The sequence below is a fragment of the Urocitellus parryii genome, chromosome 5, assembly GCF_045843805.1.
Source record: "Urocitellus parryii isolate mUroPar1 chromosome 5, mUroPar1.hap1, whole genome shotgun sequence".
In the NCBI taxonomy this organism is placed as follows: Eukaryota; Metazoa; Chordata; class Mammalia; order Rodentia; family Sciuridae; genus Urocitellus; species Urocitellus parryii.
The window spans coordinates 61,403,869-61,431,469 of NC_135535.1; the positions used below are offsets into that span (position 1 = coordinate 61,403,869).

General features: G+C 32.8%; 3 protein-coding genes across 3 annotated transcripts; 1 reads left to right on the plus strand and 2 right to left on the minus strand.

Annotated features, from left to right (window-relative positions):
* Positions 1-3,991: 3,991 nt before the first annotated feature.
* Positions 3,992-4,954, minus strand: LOC113180987 (olfactory receptor 10C1-like). Its single transcript, XM_026386232.2, has one exon. The coding sequence runs from the start codon at positions 4,952-4,954 to the stop codon at positions 3,992-3,994; it is 963 nt and encodes a 320-aa protein (XP_026242017.2).
* Positions 4,955-13,421: 8,467 nt separating this feature from the next.
* Positions 13,422-14,369, plus strand: LOC113181114 (olfactory receptor 6C74-like). Its single transcript, XM_026386495.2, has one exon. The coding sequence runs from the start codon at positions 13,431-13,433 to the stop codon at positions 14,367-14,369; it is 939 nt and encodes a 312-aa protein (XP_026242280.2). The 5' UTR covers positions 13,422-13,430.
* A 4,547-nt stretch (positions 14,370-18,916) lies between these two features.
* On the minus strand, positions 18,917-19,849 carry LOC113181164 (olfactory receptor 2AP1-like). Its single transcript, XM_026386566.2, has one exon. The coding sequence runs from the start codon at positions 19,847-19,849 to the stop codon at positions 18,917-18,919; it is 933 nt and encodes a 310-aa protein (XP_026242351.2).
* Between the last annotated feature and the right edge of the window lie 7,752 nt (positions 19,850-27,601).

Genomic DNA, 27,601 nt, shown 5'->3' on the forward strand with positions numbered 1-27,601 from the left:
TTAGATGCCCCACAGTGACTGGCAGCTGTTGGCCTAGTTGTGTATGTGTGTAGAGGGAGTGCCTGTATGGTACTTACTATGTGTCTCAATAACAACTAGGAAAGAGCATTGGTTTGCTAATATATAGGAAATACCTACAGAGCCTTCATTCATTTGACTACTCTGAACATTCCTTCTCCCTAGGTAAGGACTATCCCATGTGCAATCATAAACACTCACATCATCCCAATAGGAGAGAGCACACATTCAAATTGTTTATTCAATCATAGAAAATACATTTATTTTTTCATCTTCTCACTTAAAGGTTCTTTGGTTTAAAATCTACAGGTATATCTTTTCTAGTTGTAATTCCATTGATTAAAATTCTAGGTTCTGATTATCACTATCCTGAAAGTAAGGACCCAAGTGATACTTTGATTGAAATAACTTTAACAAGACTATATACTCTGCATTTAGTACAGAAGCAAAAAATAAAATGGAGAAAAAAAAAAACAACCATAATTTGAAAATAGATTAATCAGGAAAAACTTATAAATAGTACTATATTTTATCATAGACCTAAAATTATGTTTGTATATACACACACCCCTGTCTTTTTTTTTTTTTTTTTTTTTTTTTTTGAGAATGATGTCTGCCAAGAAAGCAGCATGAAGCAAGCAGGGTCACGCCAAAAAAGAGGCCATGTGGGATGCAACCAACAAGGCCATAGGAATGGGGATGCCTAAGCCCTTTGTAGGACACATCTCACCATGACATGCCCTGAATGCCAGGCACAGAACTACTGAATATGTTTGCCCAGTTGGGTTTCAGTTTTATTTTGATCCCACCCTTTTATCTCTGGCCCTATTCTCCCTTTTGGAAAGGAAACATTTATTCTGTGTCAATGTCTATTGGATATATGTAACTCACTTTTGTTCTTTACAGGGTCTCACAGCTATGTGTTTTCCTTGAATCTCAGATGAGACTTTGGACTTGAACTACCATGCAATAATGGAACAGCTAAGACTATAGGAATCCTGGAGATGGATTAAGTGCATTTTGCTTTGTGAGATAGACATGAAATTTGGAAGGACAGGAGAGAATGCTGTGGTTTGCATATGAGGTATCTCCTGAAAAGCTTACATGTTAAGCAATGCAGGAATATTCAGGGGTAATATTATTAGATTATGAGAGCTGTAATCTAATCAGTGGATTAATTCATTTGATGGATTAGTAATCTGAATGGATTATTGGGTGGCAACTAGGCAGGTAGGCCATGGATGGAGGAAGTAGGTCATGGGAGTGTGGCTTTGAGGAATCATATGTTGTCCCTAGCTCCTCTCTCTGTCTGCTTCCCAGTTGCCATGAGCTGAGCAGCTTGCCTCTACCATACCCTTCACCATGATGTTCCTCCTCACCTCAGACACAGAACAATGCAGTCAGTCAACCATGGACTGAGTCTCTGAAACCATGTGCCCAAAATAAACTTTTTCTCATCTAAGTTGTTCTTGTCAGCATTTTTTGTCATAACAACAAAAAGTTGATTAACACACTGCTCAAGTCCTTCTAAGCAATAAAACTACACAGCCCAAAACAATAGGAGTAGGAAAAAAACAAGAGGGGTTTGAATGTATTGTTACATGTGAGATACACACACACACACACACACACACACACACACATATACGCACACATATATACATATATACACAAAAATTATATATACATATTAAAAACAAAAATATATATGCGTGAGTGTGTATAAGACAATTAGAATATTTAATAAGTAGCTCCTATAAAACACCAAAATATTTATACTGATGACTTTTCTAGCGAAAAAATACTTTATAATATCATTATATATTTCATTACTCAGTCACAGCACTGAGTTGTTACAATAGAGAAATAAATGAGTGACATTGACTAAGCTATTCAGTTTAATTAATGTGTCATGAGGGATGTTTCACTCATAAATTTGAAAAATTAGCCACATTTAAACATGTTCTATGTGAATATGTTCTTATGACTTTCTTTGACAGTCTTTCATCCATTGCTTAATTTTAAAATATTACATTTGTATTTATTAAGGCCACTCAGAGCAAAATTATAGTTTTAGACATCTAAAATAATTGTTGAAGATAAACTTGGGGTATAATAAGATGGGATCGATATAGATGATTTATAATTTTCTCTTATAAAATGCCCGTGTGATATATAGAGCTAGGTCTGAACTTTTGAAATTAAACTTCTATCCCCAGAGGCAGGAAAAGAACTACAGAGATATAATTTTATCCTACCAATTATTTATCATATACACCTATACTTCATCCTTTTTCGACATAACACTCAGAAGTAGACCAAATGCCTCTATAAACTCATAACATTTATTGACATAATTTTATATCCCTCAAACATTCTTATGATTTCAAGATCCAATACTAAATCCTTTCCAGATTTCATGTCTGAATCTGTCTATGAGGGCATTGCTGCAGTTAGCCGCAGAGCGTGAGTGTAAGGGGCAACACTCCTCAGGATCAAAGTTTCAGCAATGATTCATGAGAATAGGTATATAGATCCCTCAACCCACTAACTTTAGAGGTCAATAAGCTGTAGGATTCTGTTTTATATAATTTCCCCCACAAAATTAAATTTAGGGGCCATTTATAATACCTGACACCACAGTGGACACTTATTAGTTGTCTTCCCATTCTGATATCACTTTTCCACTTCTGAACCATTTCCAATGAAATTAATTGCACTTCCATGAGGGTTTTCATGTCAAAGGTTAGCTCTTATGTTTATAAAATGTCACTTAACATTCTATATTTTTGTCAATTATCTAAAGTTACCATAAGAAGGAAATATTTGTTTAAAATTCTTTATTTTAGTTTCTTTTGAAAGTCTATTTCTTCATTATTCTAAGAGTCAAAAATAGGTTAGTCAATGTACTGGAATAGATTAACAATGCCACAAGGAAATTATATTCAAACCAATAAAACTAAACAGGGTTCACAATATGGTACCATGAGTTAATGTCACACAGATTTAAGTTTTTCTAAAATGTTATTCATATGAACAACAAAAAATAGATGGGTAAGTGCAAAGAAAAAAAACTAGGTTTGGAAAAATAATAAATGTCTCTTCCTGGATATACTAGTTAAATATTTAAAGTCATGTATATACTATGCACAATTAAAATACTTAAAAGCAAAATAAGTAGCTCCTTTAAAACACCAAAATATTTACAGTGGTGACTTTTCTAATGAAAAAATACTTTAAAATATCATAATATTTCATTACTCAGTCACAACACTAATTTTTGGTGAAGGAAAGTTTTTTGGGGACTCACAGTTTCAGAGGTTTCAGTTCATTGCTCTGTGCCCAAGGTGTGGCAGAACATCAGGGTGTGAGAGTGTGGTCAATGAAAGTTTCTCAGAACATGGCCACCAGGAAGCAGAAAGAAACTCTACTCACCAGGTATAAAATGTTGATGTACCTCCTCCAGACACATCCTACCTGCATAGTTACTGAGTCCCTATTAGAGGGTTAATAGACTGATTACATCAAGGCTCTCAGAACCCAATCATTTCACCTCTAAACTTTCTCCCTTTGTCTCACACATGAGCCTTTTGGCTCATTATCTAAACCATAGCACCTACATTCAATACTAAAAATGCATTAATTTGTATTTATTTTTTAAATTTTTTTCTTGAATATGACATTTCATTTTCCTTGTAAAATACTGTGAAATGTACTGACCTTCATCCTATACCCAACAGAGAAGAAAAAGATGATAGTTACTACATAGGAGATACCCAGTAAATATAGTTGGATAGAGGCATGATTAAACAATTGAATGATTGCACTGCATTGAAAAGTATAAACCAAATTCAAGCATTGTATGGATATCAGATTAACAATGCCAGGATGCCAATAAATGGTGGCAGAGGAGTAACAAAGTGTTGGGTAACTTCCCTGGACAGTAGTAAAAGATTCAGCCATGAAAACTGGATTAGTCCACTTGCCTAAGAGGGTTCCTGTGTGCCACCCTTTGAAAGGCTTCCTTCACTTCCTTGTTTCTCAAAGTGTAGATAACAGGATTCAGAGCAGGTGTGACCACTGTGTACATGAGGGCAGTTGTCTTGTCTGTGTCTGGAGTGTGCGCACTCTTGGGTTGGAGATAAGTGAACAAGGCAGTGCCATAAAACAGAGAAACAACCAGGATGTGAGAGGAACACGTGGAGAAAGCTTTGCGTCTGCCAGTTGCTGAAGGGATTCTCAAGATGGTTCCAAGAATGCACAGATAGGAGCACAGAATGAGGAGACAGGGACCCATAATAAAGAGCACAGAAATAGCAAACAACACAATCTCATTGTGGGAGGCATCAACACAAGCCAACTTCAGGACAGGCATGACATCACAAAAAAAATGCTGAATCTCTCCTGTTCCACAGAAGGGCAGAGTGAAGATCCAGGTCATCTGAGCTGACTCCACCACCACCCCAGTGATCCAAGACACTGCAGCCAATTTCAAACAGACAACAGGGCTCATCAGGAGAGTGTAATGTAGTGGGTGACAAATAGCCACAAAGCGGTCATAAGCCATGGCTGCTAGCAGACAGCATTCTGTCAGTCCGAAAATGGCAAATGCATACATCTGGGCTGCACAGCCTCCCACACTTATGGTCTTGGTCTCCACCAGCAGGTGCACCAGCATCTGAGGCACCACACTGGTGATATAGCACATCTCCAAAATGGAGAGATTCACCAGGAAGAAATACATGGGGGTGTGCAGGAAAGGGGTGACCCAGATCAGGCAGATGATGAGGAGGTTTCCACACAGGGTAAATAAGTAGACAATTAGGAACACAACAAAGAGGACAGGTTGTAACTCTGCTAGAGAGGAAAAAGCCACAAATGTGAATTTAGTGCAGAGAGACTGGTTTCCACTCATTGTGGGCTCAGAGCCAGACATCTGTGAAAACAAAGAAGGCAGATAGTACTTAGGACTCCAATCATGTAACAGTCATCTACCAAACCTCAGCAAAGAGCTCTCTGGAATCAGTGGCCTGAGAACATACACACCTGGATTCCCTTTGATAAATCTATCTCAATTACTGCCCTATTAAAAGGGATGCATATTCCCTCCAAATATGAATTGGGAAGTTATTGCTATTTTCACAGAAATTTAGAGGAAAAAAACACCTTTAAGTTATATATTCTGATTTTTTTGTGTTTATCTTATCAATATATTAATTATATATAAAACTGTATTGTAATTAAACATGGAGACGTAATGGTAAAAGAGTCCAATAAAACCTACATGTGAAAGAAAATATCAAAGTGTTATATTCTCATCTGAATTCTACAAACTTCCTCAAAGCTAAACTTAAAAGCTTGAAAGGGAGTATATTTTCAGTCACTTATTTATACTTTCACGTACCTAGTTTCACTTTCTTGATTTGAACTGAAGAAGCCAATGACTAGGTATCTATGGTCAAAAGAAAACCAAAACCACAGAATCTGTTTCTCAAAACCTTAATGTTATTTTACAGGAAATTTTGAGTAGGAGGACATACCTAGAACCACAGGTAATCTCTCCTCTCCTTGTTGAATTTCTGGATCCTCTGTGATTCCAAGTCATAGCATGATAATGAAATAGGCAGTATTTTTATTCTTACTAGAGACCTTAGGGATTATGGCTTAATTATTAGTCTCAAGGGGAATTCCTTTAAAAAAATTAATGCTCAATGTCATTTTGTTCTTGAAACTATTTCTTTTATTACTGACAGTTATATAAGTTGCTTTTTTTGGTTTTTGTTGCTGTTGTTTGTTTAGCAACTATTTTCCCCCATTTATTCATGTTTTAATTGGTGCCTTACAGATATAAATAATGGTGGGATTTTTGTTACATATGCACACATGTATCTATGGGAGACATACTATATATTTCAACCAAAGTAGAATAGCAGGAACTTTACAGAAGATTGAATAAGGAAGCAGAATTGAATTTAAGAGATTTATAAAAACATAAAATAATGCCACTCTTATCACAATTTTTTATTTTGTAAAATACAGGTATTTATTTAAAATGTCTATTATGCTTTACAAATAATGGGTTTATTATCATTATTTTAAAGTGAATTAATATTTGCATTTTATCAATTCTGCCTTAATTTCTATTATGGTAAATATCAAAGGATATAATCTAATAAACAAAAGCCATTTAGAGTCCTCACCAATTTCTAAGACGGCAAAGAGATCCTTAAGAACTGTTGTTTTACCACTGTGAGGATAAATTACCTACTACTTCATGCAATGACATCAAAAGAATCTAACAAACATATTAACACAATGTTGCTTCATTTATGTAAATTTAAAATGTGAATTACTGACATACAGGATTAGATACCAGGAAAGCAGTTATTTTGGGCACAAAGAGCACTAGGGATTATTAATGGATTAAGGATGCTCCTGGAGTGCTGTTAATGTTGTAATGTTTTTTTTTTTAATGTAGGTGGTGGTTATACATTTACTTTGCTAAAAGTCTCATACTGTATATTCGTATCTTGAATACTTTTTTACTCTGTATATTGTGCTTCAATCAATTTTTTAAAAAAGTGTTTATTGGCAAAGATTGAGAAAAATTATTTAAAAACTGTTCCTCATTCTTAATTATCCCCTTTGCTTTAATCATAAATCATTTTTTTTCCACTCCAAGGTCAATATGGCAAATTCATAGAATAAAGAGAATAAAAATAAACATGAAAGTAGGGAAGTGCATTTTGAAGTTATTATGTGAGAGCTGCTGTCTTCCTCTTCCACTATTCCTTCAGGCAACAAAAAGATGGAAGTTCCTTATGGTATCTATCACTTCCAATAAAACATTTATGAGGAAAAATTGTGCTTTTTGTACTTCTCATGATGCCTCAGGCATGAGGCATGTGTTTGGTGGAGCAGTGTTCTCTGGCTGGCATGAAAAGTCTGCACCAATGAAGTGTCAAACTCATGGCCCAGCAGCTCAGAAACATGGCAACAAAAGAAACATCATGCATAATCAGTGATATTTTACCAAACTTACCTGTTAAAATTGTGATCTTAAATGTCCCCCAAAATCTCAAGTGTTAAACACTTGGTCACCAGCTAATGGCACTAGAGGGATGTAGTGGAAACTTAGGAGGTAGGGCCTGAATGGAGGAACTAAGTCATTAGGAAGCATTCCCTTAAGGGTTACATTGGAAACCTAGCCCCTTCCTTTTTCTCCCTTTGCCTCCCAACTGCCATGAAGGAAGCAGCTTTGCTCTATCACCTACTCCCTGCCATGATGCTCTGACTTGCTATAGGCCCAAAGCCATGGGGCCAACCAATTATGGGCTGGAACAACTGAAACTGGGAGCCAAAATAAACTTTTTCTCCTTTGGTTTTTCACAGGTATTTTGTCCCAGCAATGGAAGGCTGTCCAACACACCTCCAAAAGATCTTGGACCTTTAAAGCTTTATTTCTTTGATATATTTTTATAGCAAAATATTGAGAAAATTAAAAAAGATATGAGATTTTTCTGCCTGATCCCCACCTGGATCCTATGTTGTGTTTATTTCTTAATGTGGTTATGAAATCAAAGGAATATAGTATGTTAAGAAAAAATAATATGGGAATATGATGGGATACAAGAGAAAAGAGATATGAGAGAAAAGTTAAAAGTTCTTTCATGCTGTCTCAGAACTTGTTTTGAGCCTAGCAACAGGATAAGAGACAATTATACTCAAAATTTTCTTGTAAGATGAGAATATTCATAATTTTGCTGAAAAGAAATAAAATGGTAATTATCTTGCCTAAGATCATATAACTAGGGAGTGAATATTAGGATATCAATGGATATTATAGGCATTTGTATTTGTACTTTCTCTTGTATTCCTTTAATTATCTTTTCTGCAGGTTGATAGTTAAATACTGATGCTGAGTTTTATTGATTTGCTAAATATCAGCATTATTGAATAAAAGTCCACTCATGATTTTAAAAGAAGGGAAGCATTTATTTTATGTTCAAAGGCACAGACAAATAAATATTATATACTATTACAGTGTAGGGAGTCATGGAAGAGGAAGAGAGGCATGATTTGATAGTTTTCTGGATAGTGGAAATGGTAGAAATCTATTTTCAACCCAAGTAACTATAATTATTTTAATAATTTTTAGTTTCTGATTATTTCCTGGAGACCCAAAAGAATATGTTTTAATATTAGGAAGATGTTGTTATACTTTGGCATTAATTGGTAGAATCTCCAGACTCTTTGTTTATCCAGCTTATCTTATCTAAAAATCCATTATCCTACATCTTCACCCATCTCTAGTGTGTAAAGAAGGCTCTAACCCCATTTATACTATTCTTTTTTTATAATTTTACCCCAATTTTCACAAGCATCATAAAAATTTCTCTCCTGGGTTGAGGATGCAGATCAGTGGGACAGTGCTTGTCTAGCATGCACAAGGCCCTGGATTAAATCTCTAACAAAATAAAGCTAAACAAAAACAATAAAAAAAATAAAGCCCTCTTTCCTAGTTTTCTATAACTCATAGTGAGCATAAACAAATATAATTTATCCTTAAGCTTATTACACATTTCATATTATACTCATGCAGGCAACTTGTTACCTAAATATATTGGTAAATTGTAATAATTAGCAATGCTTTCTCTTTTATAGTTTTTTATTGGTTCTTTTTAATTATATGACAGCATAATCCATTTGATATAATTATAGAAGCATCTTATTCTAGTTAGAGTCCCATTCTTATGGATGTACATGGTGGTGGGATTTACTCTGTTGTTTTCATATATAGACATGGAAAAACTATGTCAGATTCATTCCAATGTCTTTCCTTTACTTATTAACCCTTCCTTCTCTCAATTCCCTATTGTCTAATCTATTGCAATTCTATTTTTCCCCTCACTTCACACCCCTTCCCCATTTGGGGTTAGCTTCCACTTATTAGAGAAAATATTCTACCTTTGGTTTTTTGGGACTGGCTTATGTCACTTAGGATGATAGTCTCCAGATCCATTAGGGATGCTTTCTTAAGCTTCTTTGATTCCTCAAGGCATACCATACATCCTCCATGGGTCTATAAAAATTGTTTAACATATACTAGTTTTTGAAAATGAAGATATTAAAAAATATTAACTGATGATGAAGTCATCAAAAGAGCTCTTCCCTCAAGAGATGAAACTATTTATACCTAAGGGGTTTCGCTTAATGGGATTTAGCTTAATGAGATTTATAAATTCTCAAGTATATAATCAACTCCATTTGAGTTGGATTGGCTTTTAATGGCTGCTATTATTTTAGGGTCATTAATATCATCACCTGCAACTGTCTAAACTCTTGCCTAGTGAGTAAAACTCTCTTCTGCTTTCTCCTAGGTAAAAGCACATTTCAGTTCTGCTGTAACTCAATCTGTGTATCAATTAAGAACCAAAGAGCTAGCTGGAAGTCACTGTCCAAACTTAATGGTAAGTTTCTCCTTTATCCTATTCCCTTTCTGTCTTTCCTTTCCTTAATTATTTTTTTGCTTCTGTTGTCTTCTCTTCTTTCCTATTTCATGTTTCTCCCTCTCTCTGATTCCATGATCAATTTTTCTGGCACTTTATTATTCTCATTTCATTTTCTGATTGTATCTCACAAAAATTACTAAGTCCATTAATTCTGTTTATGTCACATTTACTATGGAATAGCAAAAATTTAGCATTGGAATAGAAGATGGTAAAAGTGAGGAGGAGATGGCAGAAGAAATGAAGAGACAAAAACTTGAAGAAAACACTGACTTACAGGTGGAAAAAAATTAGAGAAGTCTGAGGGAAAGAATGCTGATTAGTTGAGTAGACATGGCAAAAGAAAAAATAAGTGAAGACCTATGGTCACAATTACATTGAATTTCTTATAGTACTTATCCTAAGTTAAAGTTACATGCTGTTTTCAATTAATATGAACATTTATACATCATCTTTTTAAAATAACTTAAAGGAGTTTACTGAGAAAATTATCTATGATTATCATTTTTGAATTTTAAAGATTTTCTTGTGTTTTTTTTTCTGTACAGGAAATACAATTAACATCCACATTTAGAATTTTGTTTAAGGATTTAAAACATTATTATTTATAATTATTATAATATTGAAAATGGACTATCGAGGCATAGTAGTTTCACACAATTATAGTTTCTTTATGGTATATTAATATGTGCATAGAATACAATTTGATCACTATTACTCCCCATTATCTATCTTTACCCTCTCTATTCCATTGGTCTCCCTTTTACTTTCGTGACATCCTTTTTTTTTCCCTCTCTGACTTCCACATATGAGAGAAAATATATGTCAACTTGTCTTTCTGAGTATGGCTTATTTCACTTAATATGATGCTGTCCAGATTCACCATGTTTCTGCAAATGGCATGATTTCATTCTTCTTTATGACTGAGTAAAATTTCATTGTATATGTATATGCCACATATTCTTTATTCATATATCTGTTGTGGACAACTAGAATGATTTCATAACTTAGTTACTGTGAATTGTACTGCAATAGAATGGGTGTGCATGCATCCCTAATGTTGACTTTTATTATTTTGAATGAATACTGACAAGTTGCATAACTGGATGCTTTAAAAATTTTTAGCTTTGGAGGAATTTCTATACTGATTTCTATATTAAACATAATAATTTCATTCCCACCAACAGATTTCTTCTTCCTTTGTTGTTGCATCCTCACCAGCATTTATTATTTGTATTTTTAATTATTGCCATTCTGACTGGTGTAAGATGGACTCTCAATGCATTTTTTAAACTTGCATTTTCCTGATGGCCAAAGATGTTGAACATTATTTTTATATAGTTGTTGGTCATTTGTACTTATTTTGAAATTTTAGCCATATCAGTTAGGCAAGAGAAAGAAAGAAAATGGACACAATAACCAGCATTCTTTCCCTCAGACTTTTCTAATTTTTTTTCTACTTGTCAGTCAGTATTTTCTTCATTTTTTTTGTCTCTTCATTTCTTCTGCCCATTTATTGCTTGGGTTATTTACTTTTGCAGGTTGAGTTTTTTGGCTTCTTTATATTCTGAATATTAATTCTCTGTCACAACAGTAGCTGGTAACAATTTGTGTTCCATTTTCAAAGCTATCTCTTCACTCTGTTGTTTCCATTGCTGTGCAGAACTTTTTAGCTTGATACTTTCCCATTTATAGATACTTAGTATTATTTCCTGAGATATAGAAATCCTATTCAGGAGCCATAATTCTACCTAAATGTTGGAGTGTTGACACTATGGTTTTTTCCCAGAAGTTACAAAGTTTCTGATTTTATACCTACATCATTGATTCATTTTAAATTGACTCTGTATAGGGTGAGAAATAAGATATAATCTCATTATTTTATGTATGGTTATTCAGTTTTCCAACATCCTTTGTTAAAGAGGCTGTCTTTAGTCTAACATTTGTTTTGGCATCTTTATCAAGAATTAGATGTTTGTAATTATATGGATTTGTGTGTGCATCATCTGTTCTGTTACATTATCTGAATGTTTGTTTTTATCTAGTACCATACTGTTTTTCTTACCTTGTCTCTGCAGTATAATATGAAATAGGTTACTGTGATGTCATTAGCATTGCTCTTTGTTAAGAATTGCTTTGACTACTTTGAGTTATATGGTCTTCCATATTACTTTTGTGATTGTTTTCTCCAGTTCTGTGAAAAATGTCATTGATATTTTGATGGGGATTGCACTGAATCTCTAGATTGTTTTTGGTAATATGACCACTTACCACCCATGAACAGAGGAGTTCTTCCAATATTCTAGTGACTTCTTCAATTTCTTTCTTCAGTTTTCTATAATTTTTATTGTAGATTTTTTTAATCTCCTTGGTTAGTTTTATTCTTAGGCATTTTTATGGTATTGTGGATATAATTGCTTCCCCTTTTTCTCAGCAGATTCATTATTGATGTATAAGAAATGTATTGATTTTTGTATCCGCTATTTTACTGAATTTGTTTATCTGATCTAAAAGTCTTTTGGTAGAGCCTTTATTGTATTCCAAGTTAAAGGTCATATCATATGCAAATAAAAACAATTTAATTCTTCCTTTGCTATTCGTATCCATTTTATTTATTTCTCTTGGGTAACTGACCTAGTTAAAACTATATCGAGGGATAAGAATAAGAGGGATAAGAATGAACATCTTGTCTTGTTCATGATGTTAGAAGAAATGCTTTCAATTTTTCCCCATTAAGTATGCTGTTGATTTTGTGCTTTCACACATAGATTTTATGTTTCTATCTCGATATTTATTCAAGGTTTTTATTATTAATGGGTATTGAATGTTGTTGAAAATTTCTTTCTGAATATACTGAGATGATCCTGTGTATTTTTACCTTGATTCTATTTATGTGGTGCATTATATTTATTAATTTACAACTGTTGACTCATTATTGCATGAAACCAACTTGATCATGATATACGATCTTTTTAGTGTGTTGTTGAATTCTATTTCCAAGTATCTATTTCAAGATTTTTGTATCTATTTTCAACAATGGCATTGGTCTGTAATATTTTTCCTGGATTACTCACTTTTGTTATCAGGGTGAAACTGGTTTCACAGAAGGTGTTTAGAGGCATTTCCTCCCTATGTATCTCATGGGATAATTTGGGGAGCATTTGTGTTCATTCTTCCTAAAGGTTTGGTAAAATACAGGTGTGAATTCATCTGGCACTTGGCTTTTCTGTTTGGAGTTTTTCCTTTTGTTTTGTTTTCTGCTTCAATCTCATTGCTTGTTTTTCTGTTTAATATTTCTGTCTTTCTGGTTCAGTTTGACAGATAAATTTCTTGTGTTTAGAAAATTATCCATTTCTTCCATTTTTTTTTTCAGTTTGTTGGAGTAGAAGATTTCAAAATCTTCCCTAATGATTCCCTGGGTTTCAGTACTGCCTATTGACATAGTCCCTGTTTAATTTGTAATGTTATTCATTTGGATTTTTTCTTTCATGTTATTGTTTCTGTCTTGCACTCACAGTCAATTCCTTGAGGTAATTACAATTAAATATCATCGTTCAGACTAAGGATAAACAACACAACATTCTAGTCCCACATACTGAAAAAAATGAAATCTATTTTTACATGCATAAAAAATCTCACAGCAAAAAAAATAACTCATAATTTAAAGATCTTTATAAGATAATGCTTTTATTTGTAGAAAATATGTTCTTAGTCTGTGTAAAACTAAATAGATTTTGCTGGAATTTTTCTTACATAAATCATTTCAAAACAATTGCCTCATTAGTGTATGAAATCAATAGCAGTTTCAGTATTTGGACATTGTTACCTTCACACACTACCATGCACACCTTTATATATTTTTTTCTTCAACAAATTGCCAGAACAGAAGATCAAGAAGCAGCAATGCGAAACCATACAACAGTGACAATATTTATCCTAGCAGGACTGACAGAGGACCCCAAATTGAAGATTGTCCTGTTTATCTTCCTGCTTCTCACCTACCTACTAAGCATCTCAGGCAACCTGATTATCATTACCCTCACTCTGCTGGATTCTCATCTCAAAACCCCTATGTATTTCTTTCTTCGAAATTTTTCCTTCTTAGAAATTTCTTATACAACAGTCTGTATCCCAAAATTGCTTGTTAGCATGGCAACTGGTGACAAAACCATTTCCTATAACTGTTGTGTAGCTCAGTTATTTTTCGCCTTCCTTTTGGGTGCATCTGAATTTTATCTGCTGGCTGCCATGTCCTATGATCGGTATGTTGCCATCTGTAAGCCTCTGCATTATACAACCATCATGAGCACCAAAACTTGTATCCAACTGGTCCTCAGCTCTTGGATCGCTGGTTTCCTCATCATTTTCCCAGGACTCATAATAGGTCTAAACCTGGATTTCTGTGATGCCAACACCATTGATCATTTCTACTGTGACACTGCTCCTCTACTGCAAATCTCCTGCACAGATACACATTTATTGGAAATGATGAGCTTCATCCTAGCTTTAGTGACTCTCTTGGTTACTTTCTTTTTAGTGGCTCTGTCATACACATCTATTACCCTAACCATTTTGAAACTCCCTTCTGCCAACCAGAGAAAAAAGGCCTTTTCCACATGCTCTTCTCATATGATTGTCATCTCCATCTCATATGGCAGCTGCATCTTCATGTACATTAAACCCTCAGCCAAGCAGCATATAACCTTAATGAAAGGAGTATCAGTGCTCAATACCTCTGTTGCCCCACTTTTGAATCCTTTCATTTATACTCTAAGAAATCAGCAGGTGAAGCAAGCATGTAAAGACTTGCTACAAAGAGTTCTGTCTTTATCTAACAAGTAGAATCACAGTGAGGTTTATAAAGGAAATTCATTATCAGTGAAATTTGCAAAGGAAGTAGCTGGATTGGATCCTAATTTTCTTTTCTGTTGCATTATTTAGTATATTACCATATTTGGCCTTTCACTTCTTCCTGAAGTGTCATGAAATTTACATAAGCTATTTTCCCCCAATGGTTTTCCTTTCAAAATAATAAACATTCTTTCTTCTATTATAAGTATTCTCACATATGACCCTTTTCTCTCTTTCTTTCATTGAAATGTATATATTTTAAATGTTTTATCAATTTAATGTATCAGTTCATTGAAAGTGTTATTTCCATATGAATGTAGTAGGTTTAATTCTTATTATCATATTTGATTTTATGTAAAATCTTAATGATTTCAAAATAGTTATATGATGTAACATCTTTGGGATTTCAGTTTTCCCCAGATTTTATTATATCTTGGTACACATTTTTAGTTTTCTTTTTGAATATATTTGAAAGTGGGAAATTGAGATTTAAAATAATAATAATAGTAATTTTTATCTTGAACATTTTTTTAAATATCATACTATGCTCATGAAATAAAAAGTCATATGATACATTTGTGTTATATTTTATTTGATATAGGTAAGAAAATATTAAATCATATAGCTATGAATTGAAAAAGAAAGGGATATTGCAATAGTAGTAGATAACATGTGGGTCTGAGCTACCTCCTCTCCCAGCTTAATGCACCCTCTGACCTTGCTGATACTCTGTCCTGATATACAACATTCATCTTTTAATGGATGACTTCAGGAAGAATCTCATTTCTCTTTGATGATAGAATTTTGCTTATGCTTAACCAGCTGTATGACTAGATGGACAGACAACATCTACCTCAAGTTGAACAGCTAACATCACATGGGAAGTTGGTCAAGCATTCATTCTTTACTAAGTCCCAACATCAATCTGAAAACAACCAATTGAAAGCACAATAGACATCTACAGAGGATGTCCTGGTTTTTCTTAGAAGTCTAGGTGTCACCGATATGAACCTCCAAATTCTACATGGAAAATGTGTCTGTCTACATTCATATGTCTGCTACTCCAAGCAGCATTGGATATACTAGGTGCCAAACAATCTTACATAGAAGCCAAGACCCTTTGCAAAGCCTTCTCTGGTTCTGGATCCCACCCAAAAGTACCATCTTTATCTGTCAAAGAAGTATGTGATTATTACTCCAAAATCCAAAGATGCCCAGTAGGTGGCGTAACACTTTCTTAGTAACAGGAGAGACTATATGTATTCATTTAGCACTTTGGAAGGGCCATCTCAACTTTCTCCTAACCAATGGATCTCTAGAAATTTCACTGAAGTAATGGATCCTTTAATCATAAAAGCTATTATCTACAGTTTAGTAACAAATGTATTTCAATGGTACCTAGATTCCTATTTGCTAGGTCCATTCAGAAAATTATCATCAATAAAATGGAATGGTGTTGTGTTGTGAAGAGGTGAAAAGCAATCAATTTCCTAAAGATTAGAATTCCCTAAATATTAGATCTTAATATAGTACTGGAGTTGATATGGCAGGGTGGAACAATGCTGCTGTGCTGCATTGTTGTTTCTGATGATGTATAATAAAAGATATAAAGAAAAACATTCTTAAGAAGTTTCCATGGGATATATTGATTTTTCCCAGCAACAAAACCACATCTTGAGTAGCAGCTGCCATGGAAGCCAACACCTGACAGAATTTATGATAATTTAATGTCACCCTCCAGTATTTATCATTCTTCTGCATAGGCCAAATAGGAAAATTGAACAGAGAAATGATAGGAATCAGACCTGTATCTCTTAAGTCATTAATGGTGATACTAATCTCTGTGATTCCCCTCAGAGTGGTACATATATGATTCACTATTATTGTTGATAAAGGTAATCCCACTGACTTACCCTTGGCCTTTCCTGCTGTAATACCACTTTAGCACTCTAACAGAAACCACTTCACAAAGCAGAGTTTTAAGGATATTGTCAAAGTTAAAAACATTTTAGAGAAGTCCTGTAAATAAATAAATACTCAAAGCATTCTCACAATGGAATATACTATATATTTGAGCTTGTGAATAACAAGATTACACATCTCATACATATTTCTGAGTTTCAATGTCTCAAAAACAAAATATTTAATATTAAATGTGTAATCAACACTTTATTATTATTTCCTAAATCATTTGGAAGCTGAAATGCTACATGCATATGACTTTGAATATTATTAATATCTGTTTTGCAGATTCAAAGAATTTCTGGCTGATAAGAATTTCAGGTGAACAGAATGCTATGCTAATTCATATTTTCTGCAATTTTTATTAGCTGCTATACTAGTTTTCCTCCAGATAATAGGCTATTTTCTGTTTATTTTATTTTTATTAACATGTATTAGTTGTTCATATTAGTGGAGTTCAGTATGATATTTCAAAATACAGGTATAGTGTGCACTGAGTAGGCTACTCTGGATTGACTTTTAAAATGTGTATTTGCATGCATTTGTGTGTTTTAAAGGAAGTCCTCTCTGTTATTAAAATGGCTAGCTACATATATAATTTTTTAATCTATCTTTTGAAATTGAGCAATCATCCTGGGGTGAAAATATGTTTGGGATAACTATGATTCATGTACTGAGGATGGTATTTAAAACAACAAATGAGTGCACTCATGCCTCAAACAGCTGTCTGTCTTAATCACAAAGTAACAAATTAACTACCTCACTAATATCAGTTTACCTAAGATATTTTGGATGACTTTTTAAATGTAATTATGGCCAGGCTTGCAGGAACTATCAGATTCTACATTTTAAATCAACTTTCTATTTCATGGTTTCCAACAACATTCTTTTAGTATCTCTTTGATGTATTAATTCTCCATTATTACTCTTTGGAAAAGTCAATTCAAGAGTACCAATTTGTCACTAGCCTTAAACTTTAATAAAAGTATTTCAACATCTTTAGAATTGATTTTTATGTGAATGTTTGACATATTGGAGTAAAAATATCTATAGACTAAATTTAAAGCAATCATACCACAATGAATTGGTCCATGAATTCAAAAATATCAATCTAGACAAAAAATATTCATAAAATGACAGCTTGTACTTGCTATGAGGTCCCTGCTTCAGGAAATCAGATTACAAACACTGTGTTAGCTTTACATCACTGTGACAAAATACTTGGGAAAAACAACTAAAAGGAGGAAAGATTTATTTTGACATATGGTTTCAGAGGTTTCAGCTCACAGTCAGCTTCCATCGCTATAGGACTGAGGTGAGACAGAACATCATGGTAGATATGACATGGTAAAGCAAAGCTGCTCACCTCAGGACAACAGGAAGGCAGAGAGAGGGAGGGGAAAAAGGAGAGGGACAGGGAGGGATAGAGAAAGAGAGAAGGGGAGAAAGCAAGGGGGTCAACACGATATAGGTCCAAAGGCACACCCCCAAGAACCAATGCCTTCAACTAGGTCCTACCTCCTACATTTTCCACCACTTCCCAATAATTCATTTACCTAAGAATCACTCAATGGATTCATCCATTGATGAGGTCAGAGCTCTCATGATCTAATCACTTCCCAAAAGCCTCACCTCCGAACATTGTTGTTATGGGAACCCAACCTTTTTAACACATGAGCCTTCTGGGGACGTTCCAGATCAGAACTATAATGAATACTCATGTCTTTATTTGATGAAAGAAAGAATTAGAATGAATATAACATAGACCTGTAAAATCATTAATACCACAAATAATATTAATAGGGGTTTATTGCACAATACCAATAAATGAATGAGCAGGTATAAGAACAAGTTATATGAAATTTTCTAAGGAGAATTGCTTCTAAGACCTCAAGCTTGAAACATTCCTTCATCTCTTTCACAGATTAGCTCAGTGAATGTTTGACATATTGGAGTAAAAATATCTATAGACTAATTTTAAAGCAATCATACCATCTGTGTATGAATCACCATGTACTATTTTCCCATCAATATTAAAACAAACGCATAATTATTCTGTTTTTTCATAACTTTCTTATATCAAACATTGACTATGCATTACGTGATTTTGCAAAAAGACTAAATTTAAATTTGAATTTGAAAATAACCTTGGTGTGAATTCACCAAAATATTATGCTATTATTTATAAGTTAAAGTAAATGTCCTTAGCTTGTGAAGTTTATTAAGTTACAGACACAGAGATCAAAGACCCAATGTCAATGCATCCATGTTTTAAAAAACAAATTACTAAAAGTCATATTCTCAATTCTGACCTTATTCCAAGCTTGTGCATTAAAAGTGAGGTCTAAATAAAGAAAAATAGCAATGAAATGCTAAGAGGTAACACACACATACACACATATCTAGATTTATTTAAGAACATTAAATTAAAATTTTGGTTTCATTAAATAAATAATTGTATGGTTTCAGTGTACAAATGGAAATATGAATTACATAATGTAGTAAATATATTTAAGCTACAACTGTGTACAACTGTGGTCTTCTACATGCTTAGTAATAATAAGCCTAAGACAGTTTCACTTTTTTGAAAAAATTATCTTACTTACCATATCTTGGAAGGCTATTTTCACTTGCTTGTTCCTTAGAGTATAGATGAATGGGTTCAATAGAGGGGCAATGGACGTATTTAGAACAGCCACTCTCTTATTAAAAGTTGCTGCATCTTTAACAGGATTTATATACATAAAAATGCAGCTTCCATAGGAAAGCAAGACCACAATCATGTGAGAGGAACAGGTAGAAAAGGCTTTTTTTCTCTGGTGAACAGAAGGGAATCGCAAAATGGTCCTGATAATGTATGTGTAGGAAAGAATCACCAGCACCAAGGTGAAGATGAGGGTGACCGCAGCAAGGACAAGCTGAATCACTTCTATGAAATATGTGTCTGAACAGGATAAGTGCAACAACACAGTGTAGTCACAGCAATAATGATTGATGATGTTAGATGCACAGAATGGCAGCTGGAGAGTCATCATATGTGGCACAATGACAACTACAAAACCAGAGCACCAGGAACAGAACACGAGTCCAATGCAAAGTCTCCTGCTCATTAAGGCTGTGTAATGCAGGGGTCTGCAAATGGCAACATAGCGATCATAGGACATGGCTGCTAAAAGGTAAAATTCAGTAGCTCCCAGGAGGATTGCAAAAAAGTACTGAGTGAAGCAACCAGCAAAGGAGATAGTCTTATCTCCTGTTCCAATATTGACTAGCATTTTTGGAACAAAGACAGAAGTGAAAGATATTTCCAAAAGTGCAAAATTTCGGAGGAAGAAATACATAGGACACTGTAGGCGAGAATCCAGCAGGGTCAGAATGATGATGGTCAAGTTTCCCACAACACTAAAGATGTAAGTTAGTAGTAGAAAGAGGAAAAGTGCCACCTGAAGCTTGACATCATTAGTCAATCCAAGAAGAATGAATTCTATCACTGAAGTTTGGTTTTCCATTGTTAACTTCAGGCAAGTCAAGGTGGAGAATACCAAAAATGTCAGAGACTGAAATAAAACTAAAAGTTCCAATTTTTTATTGAAATATAAAATCAAGCCACAAAACATTTAAAAGATTTTTAAAATCTGATTTTTTACACTTAATTTTGAAAATGAATGATACCTGAAATAACAATAAATTAACATATTTACCTATTTTACTATTGAACAACAAAAGTCCTGCTTCTTAGAGACAGTCTCAATTATTTCTTATACATTGTATCAATGTTCATTTTTTGCCATGTTATTTCTTGTTTATATTTTCCTTCTCTTTTTTTTTGTATTCTGATTTTCCTAAGTTATTGGCTCTTACCACATGAGCACAGACATGTCTAAAACAAATTTAAAGAAAGTTTTGAGAATCTTTTTCAATTAGACTAAATTGATTAATTATCCAAGTAAGCATAAACCAAGCTATGAAATAATACAAATAAAATTTAACTTGGTTGAATTTTTATTAAAATTTTTTATTGTTTTGCATGTTTTGCTTATTTACACTTTGTTGTTTTGAATAACAATAATTGCAGGCCTACTGAAGTTCAAAGGATCCATAGAGTTTTATGCTAATTCTTAATATAATATTTAGTACTTATGATATTTAATGTAATATATGAATTAATTAATCCTCAATAAAAGAGAAAATTTAAGTAAATTTTTTAAATAAAAGTGAAAATTTAAGTAAATTTTCTCAATAAAAGAGAAAATTTAAATAAATTTTTAAAAATTTAAATTTTTTCCTTAAAAAGTCAATTCAAGTTCAGTTCTCCATATAATTTTCTATAACAAATCCAATAATAATAATTGTTTCTTCATTTTCTTTATCAACATGTACCACCACCTTACACTGGGTCATAAAGTCAAATTATTTTCTAGTTATTTTAAATGTACATACTCACAAGTTTGACCTTAAAATAAATAAATCACCCACAAAAATAGGCTTCTATTGCATTCTATCTTTTTTAAGGACCAGAAAGTTGTACAGATTCAGTCAAATTTTTATTGCAAAATATAGTTTGACTTCTCTTTAAGTACATAACCCTATTTTGTTGAATGGTATACAGCTTTTATTCAAAAAACCCCACCTAAGTTCATATCTGCAATTCTTCAGAATTTTCTTTTTAATATTTTCCATTACTCGCCATGAAAAGATATTAATAAGAGAATGTTTCTTCTTGTGAAAAAATTACAAAGTTTCTTTGCATTTAACAATTGGTTCACTACATATATTATTGTCATCTCATAGTATAATATGTAATAGGTGAACAATAGCCACACATTTTATCTTTATGAAGGAAAAAACTCCACAAACATTTAAAAGATTTTTAAAATCTGATTTTTTACACTTAATTTTGAAAATGAATTATACCTGAAATAACAACAAATTAACACATTTACCTATTTTACTATTTAATGTGAATAAAAAGGCAGTTTTTGTCAAATTAGGAAAACTTACAGCCTAGTAGGAATATATCTTGAAATTTTCAATATCGCTAATATTACAACATGACCAGTTTTTAAAAAATATTTTTCAGTTGTATATGAACACATTACCTTTATTTTATTTATTTGTATGTGGTGCTAAGGATCAAACCCAGTGCCTTGTGCATGCTAAGCAAGCACTCTGCCACTAAGCTACAACCCCAGCCCACAACATGAGCAATTTTCATTTTTATAGAGAATAATCATTTTTATTAGAAAGTCACAAGTTAGTGGTAAGAACCAAATATATTAATATTTTTAAAAGCTAACATATGCTATGCAGTTAACAAATCCTGCTATTATGTAGAATTATAATACACAAACAAAAATGGAAAGTTATATAATAAAAATGTAAATTGTTACATTAATAAATAATACAAATTACTATACCAACAATATAAATTTAACTGTTAACTGAAATCAGGATATTTATGTTTTAATATGTTATCTCATATACTTTATAGTGAGTATAGCATAAGAGGAAAATTAAAAATTATGTAGAGATAATGAATTTTAAGAAAAGTTTTATATTTTGAGAATTATTAAATCAACTCACACTATGACAAATAGTTTATTAATTATAGTATTCTCAAAACTCAGTCAAGTAAATCTTGGAGACTTAATCAATTGGTAATAATATTTTTTGCTTCTACATAAAATATCTAGTGTCACATGTAATTTGAAATCCATTTTTTTGTTTTGTTTGAGACCCTAAATATTAGTTGCAATTTAAAACTCTGACTTAGAAAGAAATCAAGAAATTTAATTCACTAAATAATATTATTATTGTGAAATTTTTCTTGTTTAAATAATTTTTGATAGAACAACCTTATAAATGATTCTTCAGTTTACTGAATGAATGAATGAAGGATCAAAAATGAGAGCAAAACAACATTTTATATTGATAAGTGATCTTAATATATTCAATTAAAAATCAACAAAAAATTTACATAAGTAAAATTTATATTAAGCATTATTTTAGCATATTAAGGAATAATAGTCCTTCACAATAAAGATAAGTTATATATATGCAATAATATATGGTTGTATGTATAGTGATATATTATATATGTAATCAAATAATAAAAATTATCTAATTGAGTTTATTTGACAAAAAATAATTGACTTCCAAAGCTCTACTGCTAGGACACTGACTTTTTAAAAAAGATAAACTTTCTTCATGGTTAAATGGACATGGAAGACATTTCCCAAACTTTTCAGGACAAAATTTATTGTGAATAATTTATCTCAAGGTGAAATCATAACTCTCATGTTTAGTTTTTGTCTCCTTCTATAATGGACCTTAAATACCTAAGAATTACCTTTCAGTTTGTGAAACATTGCTCTAGGTTAAATTTAGGAGAAAGACTTAATAAAACATAATTGTCAAATAAGAATGAAATTAATGAAAGGCAGGAAAAATGTAATTTGATTTTACTTCTTTCTCTCTAATTGTGTGAGTATGGTGCAACATTTCCTGTCTAAAATACATGCATACAATGGAATTTTACTCAGCAATAAAAGATAATAAAATCATGGCATTTCAAGGTAAATGGATGGGGTTGGAGAATATAATACTAAGTGAAGTTAGCCACCCCCCCAAAACAAATGCTGAATGTTTTCTCTGATATAAGGAGGCTGGCTCATAGTGGGGTAGGGAGGGGAACATTGTAGAAATAGATGAATTCTAGATAGGGAGGGAAAGAGAGGAGGTGGGGATTAGCAAGGATGGTGGAATGTGGTAGACATCATTATCCAAAGTACATGTATGAAGACAGGAACTGGGTGTCAACTTACTTTATATACAAGCAGAGATATGAAAAATTGTGGTATATATGTATAATAAGAATTGTAATGCAAAAAGTACATGTATAAAGACACGAATTGCCTGTAAACATACTTTGTATACAAAAATATGAAAAATTGTGCTCTATATGTGTAATAAGAATTGTAATGCATTCCACTGTCGTGTATTTAAAAAAATAAAATCAATAAGAACAACAACAAAATACATATATACAATAAAAATTTTGCACTGGATTTTATTTATATTTCTACAAATCAATTAAAAATTTTTTTAAAAGAATGTATGTGCAGTTATGTTGATTAAGATTTTTAAAGTTGATAAAACAGTTAAAAAATATGAATTACTAGTTAAATGAGGCCACTGTGGACCCTCTCCTACCTCAGTCAGATGAACTAGTTCTGTTTGGTTCCAAATGAGGTCCTTTTGTGGTTGAACTGGTGCATATACAGGTTTAGCACCCATTGGGAAATGGTCCCTGGGCCATCAAGTAAAAATCTAAGCAAGCTATTTACATGAAAGTGAGATAAATATGAAGTTAGCTTTGAAAGTTTTAATTTCCATATTAAAAAGTATATGTGAGCACTTCAGAAACAAATTTCCCTAACAGTTACTGTATGGTGGTGGTAATGTAAGGAATTGTCAAATATTTTTTATAAGAAAAATTTTAAAAAAATCATAAAAACACAAGCCAACTCAACAAGTTGCTTTCTTAAAAACCTAGTAGTTATATTATTAGGAATTTATTATTTCCATCAGTGTTTCAAATATATAAAACTTTACTTCCAGTTGTAAGCTCTTGTATAGTTTCATGGAGAACTGGTGGTTTCCAATGCTGTAGAAGCAAAATACAAAGTGGTACTGCAACTTCTTTTAGTGATTTAGAATGACAGAGTTTCTCAAAGCCACATAAACAGCAATAAAACACAGCAACCAACTTTAAAGAACTAATACTATCCAAAGTGAGACCCATTTGAGCATCAAGATTCATAATTATAGTATCAAATTATAATTCATACAATAAAATAAATATGCCTGCATTGATTCTTCTTGAGTAATTAAAGAAACAATGGCAAAAGGACAGTTTCTTATAGTGAAATATCAATTAGGGAATTAGAAGGAAAGAAGAAAAAAGAAAACAACTCTGAGGCAAACATTGCATTAAAATTATTGCATATAAAATCTAAAATTTGTTAACATAAATTTGAAGAACAAGATTTACATTCCCTCAAACTTTCTCCCCCAAATATTGGCAACTATAAATAGTTTGTAATGTGGAAAACTGTCAGACATCACCCTAACCAAGTGCTCACAATTTTCAAATAATCAATAATAGATATATTGTCATCATGAACCTACTGGTGTGATGCAAACAGAATATTTCTATAGTAATTATGGCAAATGCATAACATCATTCCAGTCTTGTAAAAACTTGAGACCAAATCAAGCCAACAAACTTTCTACAAAATATATGATCAGTAGTCTTCAAAAATGTCAAACTCATAAAATACAATACTGAAGAACATATTGGAGAAGAGTAAGGAGGGGAAAAAACAACTTAATGTAATATGAATCGTGGAAGAGAAAAATGGACATTAGTGGTACAAATAGTGAAATTGAAATAAGAACTTTAATCAATAGCATTTTACAACATAGTTTCTTGTTTTGACGATCATATTATTATGTTATTATATCATGAGGGAAGTACAGTGAGAAGTATATGGATATTCTGTAGGGTGTTCTCCAAATAATAAACTGCTAAAAAAGTTTCTTTTTTATTTTCTTTATAATGCTCAGGAAATAGGAATAAAAAAAGGCAAAAGTCATAATTTGCTTCAGAATGTCCAAGAAATATCTTTCTGACTCAGCAAGCATAAGTCAAGTTAGAAATAAGAAGAAGGCAATCCTAAATTGTGACTTACAACCAGACTGTATCTTCTCCTGACCCTTGCTTACTATTTCTACTTAAAATTTACCAGTCTGGCTATTTTTGTTATTATACTCTATGAAACTTCTTAATCTTCCTATTCCTTAGTCACCCAAGCTCATTGCCAATTCAAAGTTAATTGCTGTTAAACTGAATAAAGTTTGGCCTAAAGTTGCCTCCATACATAGTGAACTGTACCTTAATGTATAAACACACTTCAACCTAACTTTACAGTATGCACTTAAAACTTGTCAGAGTCTCATCCAATCATGGACTGAAGGCTGCCAACACATGTCTAAATAGGGCAAACACTGGACTTCAGCCAATCAGGGTGCATTTCACTTCCATTTCCTTGACTATAAATATAGCTTGCACACACTGCAGGATGCTGCATTCTGAAATGCTCTTGCAGCACTGAGTGCTTCCCAGTTCACAACTTTTTTTTCTGCTCTATAAACTCTTGCTCAGTTTAACTTGTCTGAGGTTCTTGTCTTCACATTGTTCTTTCTGGGATGTCTTTTACACAGACAGCACATGACTAAAGTGTCTCATGTCCTTTAGGTCAGGATTGTGCAAGCCTCAGGAGCAGCTTTCCTAGCCATACTTTTCAAGGCAGCCACTGCTACTTCACTAATACTTGAACTTGCTTAATTTTTATACAAAGTACATATTTTTGTTCACATCTTTCCTTAATTATTTATCCTTTTATGTGTTTATTGTCTACCATATTCACTAAATTGTAAGCTCTACTTTTGTTTAATGCTACATTCTAGGACTTTAAAATGTATATTTGGAGTGCTATGAATATATATTAAGTGAATCTAATGTTTCCTGAATTGTACTGTATATATTGTCTCTGGGTTTCAACTATTCCAGCAGGTCATGTTGGCATTAGCCTTTTTTAATGGATCAAAAGTCTTTAACAGAACTGTTTCATTTCTCAGGGAAACCCAAAAACACTTGCACAGTTTGAATAAACTCCAAATAAATATCTGATTTCTATCAAGAATTTCAAATATATTAATCTGAAACGATCTCCTAGTTCTCAGTTAAAGAAATAGACTTCACTATTTCACTATAAGAGTACACATTAAAAGAAATTTGTAATTTCTGCTTGAAAACTTATTATGACTAATAGTTCTAATCAAATCATGTGGTACACATGCAAACATAACAAATAGTTTTTTTAGGGGGAAAAAGTCATTTCCAGTTTGGAGCTATTGCAAGTAATATTAATACTTTTTACACGTCTCTTGGTACACAGACACATTCATTTCTCTTAGGCAAATACCTAATAGTGGAATGTCTGGGCCATAGAGTAGAATAAGTGTATTTTTAGACACTACCAAACTATTTTCTGAGGTGGTGATATCATTAAATATTCACTACAGTTCTGTATGAGAGTTCCATGGTCTCCACATCCTCACCAACATTTATTATAGGCAGAAATCTCCTCCGTCTTTAATTTCCTTCAGCATTTGTTTCTTTTATTTATTTTTTGTGTATGGTTGTTGAAACTATTTTGTGAAATATATTCATAAGTATTTCACCTTTTTTCATTATTGCAGCTGTTAATTTTATAATTTTACTTCATTAATGTGCTTTAAAAGCAGCACAATTTATATAGTAACATAATTGATTATTTTATGTTGACTTTTTAGCATACAACTTTTCTAATTTGTTATTATTTCACTTACCTCTAAGCTTCAGACGTTCCCCGCACAGGCCAAATGCCGCCAAATGCCCCAGTCTGGCTGGGCACAAAATAACTGAGCCACCACAGAAGCCTTGTAGATTCCAACAGCAACTCTTTATTCCGGAACTCTCACCAGCACTGTACACACACTTCCCGTGAACACCCTGCCTCTCCTGCTCCGCGCCAATTCTCTCAGAACCCCGCCAATTCTCTCAGAACCCCGAGAACTCAACGGGAACTCAAGGAGCTGGTGCCTGAGGCAGCAGGATATGCCCTATTCCCAGCAGGATCCACCCTAAACCTGGAGCTGCCCTATTCCAGCAGGATCCACCCTAATCCCTGAGCAGGGTCACTTTTCAACCAAAAATGCCATGCGTCATTCTTACTTGGCTATGGCTCTCAGCAACTTCTTTTTTTCAAAACTGGATATTTAAAAGAAACATTTTTCTTTTTTTACTTTTTGCAGAATATCTTAAGAGTGCTAAACTGAGAAGCTGTTAGATATCATTGCCTTGTTTTAAATTTTAAGGAGAAAATCTTACATACTTCACCATTAAGTATGGTGATGGCAATAGGTTTTCTGATTTTTGTTTTAGTTTTGTGTTTTTGTACTGGGTTGTTTATCAAAGTTTGAAGAATTTTTCTTTGTATTCTGCTGAGAGATTTAAGAAAACAGATGATTTCTTTCAGTGGTTTTTGGATCTACTAAGATGAGCATGAAGTTTTCTTTGTTGTTCTGTTAATATGATGAATCACATTATTAAATTTCCAATATTTAATAAAATTTACAATTTTAGGAGAACCTAT

Bases quoted from the DNA above. Each gene is read 5' to 3' on its own strand.
- LOC113180987 (XM_026386232.2), bottom strand. From the start codon at position 4,954: ATGTCTGGCTCTGAGCCCACAATGAGTGGAAACCAGTCTCTCTGCACT.
- LOC113181114 (XM_026386495.2), top strand. From the start codon at position 13,431: ATGCGAAACCATACAACAGTGACAATATTTATCCTAGCAGGACTGACA.
- LOC113181164 (XM_026386566.2), bottom strand. From the start codon at position 19,849: ATGGAAAACCAAACTTCAGTGATAGAATTCATTCTTCTTGGATTGACT.